This window comes from Ascaphus truei, chromosome 18 (assembly GCF_040206685.1).
Source record: "Ascaphus truei isolate aAscTru1 chromosome 18, aAscTru1.hap1, whole genome shotgun sequence".
In the NCBI taxonomy this organism is placed as follows: Eukaryota; Metazoa; Chordata; class Amphibia; order Anura; family Ascaphidae; genus Ascaphus; species Ascaphus truei.
Window position 1 is genome coordinate 28307393 of NC_134500.1, and position 8707 is coordinate 28316099.

The 8707-nt window shown below is 51.6% G+C and overlaps 1 protein-coding gene across 1 annotated transcript; it reads left to right on the plus strand.

Annotated features, from left to right (window-relative positions):
* The first annotated feature begins 222 nt into the window (after positions 1-222).
* Positions 223-7549, plus strand: FAM219B (family with sequence similarity 219 member B). Its single transcript, XM_075575962.1, has 6 exons — positions 223-639; positions 1316-1403; positions 2853-2937; positions 3020-3097; positions 3591-3639; positions 5577-7549. The coding sequence occupies exons 1-6, from the start codon at positions 463-465 to the stop codon at positions 5733-5735; spliced, it is 636 nt and encodes a 211-aa protein (XP_075432077.1). The 5' UTR covers positions 223-462; the 3' UTR covers positions 5736-7549.
* Positions 7550-8707: the final 1158 nt, after the last annotated feature.

Below are 8707 nucleotides of genomic sequence, written 5' to 3' on the forward strand. Positions count from 1 at the left end.
CCTTAACCCTGTCACTGCCATTAGTACGCTTTGCCTCTAGGAGGGACTGACCCCTTAACCCTGTCACTGCCATTAGTACGCTTTGCCCCTAGGAGGGACTGACCCCTTAACCATGTCACTGCCATTAGTACGCTTTTCCCCTAGGAGGGACTGACCCCTTAACCCTGTCACTGCCATTAGTACACTTTGCAACTAGGAGGGACTGACCCCTTAACCCTGTCACTGCCATTTGTACACTTTGTCCCAGGAGGGACTGACCCCTTAACCCTGTCACTGCCATTAGTACACTTTGAGGGACTGACCCTTTAAAGTCCCTTTAACTCCTCTGCCAACCAAAACATGGCCGCATCTGACATTCATGTCCTTGACACCGTCACCATAGCAACAGCAGCAGTGTCACGGCGGATGTAAAGACTTTCTAGTAAAACGGGATGGGGAGTGCCAGTTTCCGCCACAACCAAGATGGCGGCCACCCCACACCGCCCGGAGGCGTGGTCGTCAACCACAGGGTCACATGGCTTTAGCGCTGGCTTCCGATTGGCTCCCTTCCCCTCCCAGCTTGTCGCCGGGGCCTGTGACAGCTGGATGGAGCCTGGGACAGACGGGGACACCGGAGCCCGGGCCGGGGAGAGCAGCGAGGTGAGTGGGGGAGGCAGGAAGGCGCTCCAGTTGTTAATGGGATTCTTATGAATGAATATTGTGCGGTGAGATTACTGGGGAAAGACTACAGATCCCAGAATCCACTGCGGGGCTTGGAGAGCAGTGCTGAAAGTGGCTTACATACCTTTGCTGTGAGGGCACATTAAAGATGGCTTGCCTCTATTACACAGACCCTGCAGTGCATTCCTCTGCATGTTGTCATATGGCTCCGCGTTGGCCCTGGCACGGGGCCCTCCGGGCGTTGGGGGCTCTGCGGGGCGTTGGCCCTCAGTGCGGGACATTGGGGGCTCTGCGGGGTGTTGGCCCTCAGCGAGGGACATTGGGGGCTCTGCAGGGTGTTGGCCCTCAGCGCGGGACATTGGGGGCTCTGCGGGGTGTTGGCCCTCAGCGCGGGACATTGGGGGCTCTGCGGGGTATTGGCCCTCAGCGCGGGACATTGAGGGCTCTGCGGGGTGTTGGCCCTCAGCGCGGGACATTGGGGGCTCTGTTGGGCGTTGCCCTTGGCCCTCAGCGCGGGACATTGGGGGCCCTGCGGGGCGTTGGCTCTGTGTGGCATGCTGTTTTGTGGCCCTCCCTGGCAGTGGAAAGGTTAACAAATGTGTGTGGCCTCCTGGTCCGTGTATTCTTTTTAACATCTGCTCTCCTCCCCGGGCAGGTGGCGAGGATGGAGTCCGGGGGTCCCAGCGTGGAGAAGAGGGGACCTTATCTCATGAGCAAGGGGCCCACCATCCAGGCTAAGCTGCGTAAGTGTGACGGGCATGTGAAGGAAACTGTCACAGATATAAAGGGTTAATATGTGCAGCTTAGAGGGGAGAAGGGAGAGGGGGATATGAGAGACACTGTCACAGATATAAAGGGTTAATATGTGCAGCTTAGAGGAGAGAAGGGAGAGGGGGATATGAGAGCCGCTGTCACATATATAAAGGGTTAATATGTGCAGCTTAGAGGGGAGAAGGGAGAGGGCGATATGAGAGCCGCTGTCACATATATAAAGGGTTAATATGTGCAGCTTAGAGGGGAGAAGGGAGAGGGCGATATGAGAGCCGCTGTCACATATAAAGGGTTAATATGTGCAGCTTAGGGGAGAAGGGAGAGGGGGGTATGAGAGACTGTCACATATATAAAGGGTTAATATGTGCAGGTTAGAGGGGAGAAGGGGAGGGGGATATGAGAGACACTGTCACATATATAAAGGGTTAATATGTGCAGCTTAGAGGGGAGAAGGGAGAGGGGGGTATGAGAGACACTGTCACATATATAAAGGGTTAATATGTGCAGCTTAGAGGGGAGAAGGGAGAGGGGGATATGAGAGACACTGTTCCATATATAAAGGGTTAATATGTGCAGCTTTGAGGGGAAACTTCTGTCAGTAAAGGGGTTTCCTCAGCCCCTGCTTCCATCCTTTGCTTGTCCCAGGGACAGCAGTGTGTATTATTAAGAGAGTAGAACGTGGGGGAGAACAAGGCGGCATTGCAGGACTGTTAGAAATGGTGTCAGCGGTGGGATTAACCCTTCAATAACCCCTTCAGGCCAGGTTTAAGCAGCACTGCGTGCGATAGTGCGGAGTGATACAGTGCTTCAGCGCATGCCGAGGTACAGCCTTTGAAGTAGATTAACGTGATCGCGATCCCTGTGTCGGGATTCGTCAAATCACTTTGTCAGCCACATTAAATTGTACACCGAGACACGGCGCCCACGGAATTCTGCGCACAGCGCCGCACGGAGAAGCCCGTTTTATGGTGTTAGCGGTCCCGGATGAGAGAATAGTTGCTGGTTATAGACAAAATGGCTGTCTGGCATCCAGTTGAAAGCGCCCGGCTTCATCGGGAGAGGTGGGGGGTCCAACGGTGACCCCCGTGGGTGCGGACTGGGTGTCAGTGGGACGCAGAGCGAGACTTCCTCTCTGAGGGCCGCTGCCGTCTCTGTGATCCCTGCGAGAAACAGGTTCCTGGGACGGGATTATCTGGCTGAGCAGGTTCCGGAGGGAGGGGGGCGGCAGCCCTGCAGGAGGGATGGGGTTAATTCCTCCCGCCCCCTCTAAACAGCCAGGGAAAGTAGAAATCCCATCCCCGGGAGGGGTAACTTTTTCGGCATGTGGCTGGGCTCGTCCTGCATCCGGCGGGTTAGTAAGGCAGGTCACCTCGCTCGGGGTAACCTAACTCCTGAACACGATCCTGGGGTTCTCCTTTCAGAGAGGCACCGGGATCTGGCCCGGGAAAAGCTGAGGAAGAAAGGCATGCTGGGAGCGTCCGGCAAACTGAAATCGGCACCAAAAAGGTAAGCACCCCCCATATTGCATCGGAGGGGTGAAAGGTCAGAATACTGGGCACTGGTGAACCCCGTCTCTCCTTACTCGCAGGTCCGTGAAGTTCAACAAGGGGTACGCCGCGCTGAGCCAGGCGCTCGATGAAACGCTCGTGTCCCTGGACTCGGACAGGTAAGGCTGGGGGAGGGGCGATGGGTGAGACTGGAGGGAGGGGGCTGCTAGATGAGACTGGGGTAGCTTGCTGGGTGAGACTGGGGTAGTGGGGTGTTGCTGGGGGAGGGGGTTGCTGCTGGTGGAGGGGCGGGGCAGTTTGGTGAGACAGGGGGGCTGCTGGGTGAGACTAGGGGAGGGGGGGTTTCTGGGTGAGACATAAGGGGGAGACTCCTGGGGGAGGGGGTGCTGTGTGAGACTGGGGGCTCCAGGGTGAGATTGAGGGAGGGGAGGGGGATATTCCTAATGTAATAATGTTCCCCATTTTCTCTCCTTCCTCTCGTCTCTCTCCTCTCTTTCCCCTCCTCTTGTCTCTTTCCTTTCTCCCCCTCTTCTCTCCTTCCTCTCGTCCCCCTCCTCTCTTTCCTTTCTCCCCCTCTTCTCTCCTTCCTCTCGTCCCTCTCCTCTGGTCCCCCTCCTCTCGTCTCTTTCCTTTCTCCCACTCTCCTCGCAGCGATGCTGAGCTGGAGTCCAGATGTTCCTCTGGATATTCCTCGGCAGAGGTAAGGATCCGCTCCCCTATGCATGCTACTAAAACCCCACACGCCTCCCTCTCCCGTCCTCAATCAGTTCCACGTAGCAGGTACCTTTTTTTTTAGAAAGATTTAAGCCCATGGTTACTAAGCAGTATCTTGCCATAATACCGAAAAACGGAGGAATAATCCTCCAAAGACCCCGATGCTCCAAAATATGCAGAAAACAATATACCTGCAACTGTAAGGTCTAATGATGCCACTGATCACGCCAAATACATTCTTTAAGCATTGTGAGTTACCCGCGTGAAAACGGACTCACCATCGGGACGGGGGCTAAATTGTGGTAAGGGGAAGCAGAGGTGCCGGGGAACGCACTGTTAAGGACGTCCCATGGCAATCTCACAACCTCTCCGCCACTACCCTCACTTAATCCTGGCGTCCCACACACTATAGGGTAAAAAAAATGGCTAGTACTCACTGTGTTGACATAACGCCGATGCTGGTCTGAAGCTAAGTAAAAAGGCTGTGTACCATGTGCATGTTCGGCGTGCTCCTGCCTGGAATCTAAAGTAGAAAAAAACGCTGTAATGGCGGATCACTGCCGTCCGGTGAGTCTAGACAAAACACCAAGCGCAATTAATAGAAAAATAAAGAATTTATTGTGCAAAAATTGTTGTACACATAAGAGATAACTCTGACGCGTTTTGACGTAGGTATAGGACTTTGTCAAAGAGTCACAAAGTCCTATACCCTGGACGAAACGCGTCAGTTATCTCGTTGTGTACAACCATTTTTGCACATTAAATTCTTTATTTTTCTATTAATTGCGCTTGGTGTTTTGTCTATGCCCACCGGACGGCAGTGATCTGCCATTACAGCGTTTTGCCATAATACACCTTTTGGCCATGGAAGACCCTTTCCAGTCCTTTCCAGTCAGCGGTATGTAAGGTGTTTTCCAGCACCGCAAGGTGTCTTATGGCAGAAGACTTCTTTAGTAAACTTGGCCCTTAACTTTCACAGTGCCCATGTGACATACCTGGAACGCCAGCGTTCTTTGTGACATACTAGGTGCGCCATGAGACCTGGAACGCCAGCATCCTTTGTCGTACTAGGTGTGCCATGAGACCTGGAACGCCAGTTTCCTTCATGACGTACTAGGTGTGCCATGAGATCTGGAATGCCAGCGTCCTTCATGACGTACTAGGTGTGCCATGAGACCTGGAACGCCAGCATCCTTTGTCGTACTAGATGTGCCATGGGATCCAGAACACTAGAGTCCTTTCTGACGTACTAGGTGTGCCATGAGATCTGGAACGCCAGCATCCTTCGCATCCTTCATAACGTACTATGTGTGCTATGAGATCTGGAATGCCAGCGTCCTTCATGACGTACTAGGTGTGCCATGGGCACTTGCTCGTTAGGGGTTGATCGTAAAAAAGTGGAGCCCCTTCTAATTTGCCTCCTGGCAATCCTTAAAGTGATTAACATTTAGAATACCGGGAAGGGGGGTGGGGATCATGATGCTCCAGATGCGACTGGACCCCCGAAAACAGAACTGGATGGGGCTCCAGTTTTACGATAATTCCCTAGAAAACAAGCAAGTGCCCATGATGTACCTAGTACGTCATGAAGGACTCGGCGTTCCAGGTCTCATAGTGCACCTAGTACGTCATGAAAGACTGATGGTCTATGTCTCTTGCTGCACCTAGTACGTCATGAAAGAGTGACGTTCTATGTCTCTTGCCGCATCTAGTACGTCATAATTATCATCACCGAGTGGGACGATCTCTCCGTTTACGAATATATTTTGTGAAGTTTTTAAGAATGGTAGTGGCAATTTTAATCTCTCAGGGAGGCAAATTGAGTAGAGTTGTTTTGCTTCTCCCCCCCCCCCACCACCCTGTGGTATGGTTGGGATGAAAGGTTTGGAGTGCGGTGATGATGATTTCTTCTTGTCTCCACAGCAGGTCTCCCAGGACCTCAACCGGCAACTTCTGCAAGACGGTTACCGTCTGGATGAAATTCCAGATGATGAGGATCTTGATCTCATTCCCCCCAAGCCTGTGCGCTCAGTGTCGTGCCCCTGCTGCCCAGGGGAGTTCTGGTCCTGCAGTATCCAGTGAGGGGCATGCACAGACCCTATGCCGGGGGCTAGATCCCAACCTTGACCTACTCCGATCCCGGGAGGTAGCTGATCGGTGAGCGTGCCCATGAGAACATGATGACCTAGAACACGTGGGAAAGAGACTGTCCATCAGCTTGATGTGTGTGGAGATCAGAGGTCCTGCTGGTTCCATCATTTGGGTCAGAACACGTGTGGAAGAGCCAATCAGGGATCTCGGGTGACACGTGTGCAAGAATGACGCATCAGAGAACATGCGTGGGGATGGCAAACCCGCCTGTGACGCCTCCTGTGTCTAAGAATACACCTGGAAGGATCTCAGAGAGCGGGCCCACCATCTTGAGGCATGTAGATCGCACGCGTTGGTTCACGGTCATCATACCAGCCCACCTTCACCATATCATGTACCTTCGCCCTGGTCTGTGTGATGACAGTCACTGGTGCTCAGATCACATATTGGGGTCGGTTCATCTCCGATTCTGTGGCTCCGTCCACCTTAATCTGGCAGCCGGACTGGTTATTATAGCCGGACTGGTTATTACAGCCGGATCCACAGACATCGGCCGTTTACAAACCTCATCTAATGACTTCTACACTACACACTACACCCCCACGGCCCTCCCCCCAGTCTCTCCGTGTGCTCCCAGACCTGGACTGTTCTGGTCACTCTGCAGATGCACCGCGGACGGGCAGATTACCGGACAGAGAGGATGGGGGTGGGTGCATTACAGCAAATGGGTTACCTGTTACAGACGATCCCGGGTCTGAATACACAAACACGAGGAGGTGAGACCTCCACGTGTGGGACGTCCGACAATACGACCCTGTTACTGAGCGCTACTTTTGGGAGGAACGTGTCCTCTCCGTGTATTTTTCTTTATATCTCGTATGTTTGTTTTTGTACACACACGTACGTACACACACCCACACGTACGTACACACACACACACCCACACGTACACACACACACCCACACGTACACACACACACCCACACGTACACACACACACCCACACGTACACACACACCCACACGTACACACACACCCACACGTACACACACGTTTTGTGGAACCGCAAAATGTTTAGATGTTTGGACCACTCCCTGGTTCCGGAGATACTGACCGGTTCTTTTTTAGTTGCCGGAGTTTCATCTCGTGATTGGGGACTCAAAGTCAAAGTGGCCGCCAAATTTCACGTGCCACCTTTTTGAAAATCCACAACGGTCACTGAAGACGTCCGGTGTCTCTGGGGGTCCCTGCAGTTAATAGCTCGGCTCTGCGCTGGAGGACCCCGGTTACATTCCTGTAAAGAGATCAGCGGGATTCCTGCCTTAAGTACTTATTTTTTTGCTTGGGTTAGATGTCCGGGGATAGCCAATTCCCATCAAAACAAAGTGTCAGGAGATCGCGCAGGCAGCCATTTTTAACGCTATCTAACGTGTTTTGCACGGCTCCAAAAACAGAACCTGTTCAATGATTTGGCAAATAACTGTGTGGTCGGCTCAGGAAGGGGAAGGGTGTGCAAATACTGTTGTGACATGTTCAGTAAATAAGAATCCCACTTGTGGTGCATTTGCATCTCAAGACAGTTCTGCACCGCTGCCCTTCCCCATTATCTCTCTGCATAAAGCGCTTCCACTGCAGCCAGGGATTCTGGGTAATGCCATGCAAATGTGCTCTGTGTGTCACTCTTTACTCATTATCCAGTGTGACATGGGGCCCCTATAAGCTTATACTGTAACGTGCAAATGTAATGTCCCCATTAAAAAGTGGCCCTACAAACCCTATAAGGTTGTGCAATTCCACAAAAAGAACACGTGTACATGTGTGTGTGTGTGTGTGTCACGTGTAAATTCACACGTCGCTATCTCTGCGTGTGTAATATAGATCATTGGGGAGGCTTCATCCAGCAGTGGATAGACAAGGGCTGAAGGTGCGATATATACCGTAGATACAGGCCGTCCTCGGTTATCCAAAGGAACCCGTTCTGGGAGTAGCGTTGGATAGTGAAAACGTTGTAAAGTGAGTCCCATGTTAATCAGCGGCGGTGAGCGTCGGATAACGCATTCAGGCGCCGAAAAACGCCCATAGGGTTGCATTGTAAAGCGTTGGATATGCCATTCGTTAGTGAGGGCTACCTATATAGATTGTATAGCTATTCTCCCCTTCTCCCTCTCTCATGAATTCACAGGTCTGTTACGCGTTCTCTGTGTATGTGCTATAATCAAGGAATGTCTCAGTCCTCCATACTATTATATACAAGAATGAGGAGGGCACCAGATTAGCAAAAAGCGCAACATTTTGGATGGAAATGCCTCTACAAAATATATCAATGAACAATACAGGGAGAGAATGTGTAACTTGTCCTAATGGAGGGAGTCGGGGCTGACCCCGCGCAGACGCCGTCTCCCAGGCAGGAGCCCGATGTCTGCGTGGGGTCAGCCTGTTTAAGGCGGCGATTCCATGTGATCAGTTCTCCTGCATTATTGATTATCTTTTGTAAACGCATTTAAATCCCAATGTTGTGATTTCCGCTAATGCGCTGCCGCCCTGCCTCTTACTATATGTAACAGTATTGGTGATTGTGACATTCCTTACATTCAGGGATTATAGTATTTGGGGAGTCGTTGGAAGGCGATTCTGTAAAAAGACGCTTCCCCAGAACATATAAACTTTTGGTTTAAACCATTATGTCGTTGTAATATAAGTATTTGTTTTATTTGTAGTTAACTGCACAGTAGTTTTGTATTATATTGCAGTCCTATGTTCTTAATAGGATAGTATAGGATTGTAATATACAGACTGCCACATACATATCCATAGCGTTGCTTCTGTTACACTATAGATGTGTGATATAAGGCTGCGGTCTCAGTGCGTTCGTGCGCTGTGCACACAAGCACCGCTCCCCAATCTATCCGGGCCCAGTATATGTGTCAGTGCGCATTTAGCAGCTGCGCTGTACTGCAAGTTTT

Bases quoted from the DNA above. Each gene is read 5' to 3' on its own strand.
- FAM219B (XM_075575962.1), top strand. From the start codon at position 463: ATGGCGGCCACCCCACACCGCCCGGAGGCGTGGTCGTCAACCACAGGG. The intron at 3,098-3,590 runs GTAAGGCTGGGG...CTCTCCTCGCAG, and splicing joins GTGTCCCTGGACTCGGACAG to CGATGCTGAGCTGGAGTCCA. The intron at 3,640-5,576 runs GTAAGGATCCGC...TTGTCTCCACAG, and splicing joins CTGGATATTCCTCGGCAGAG to CAGGTCTCCCAGGACCTCAA.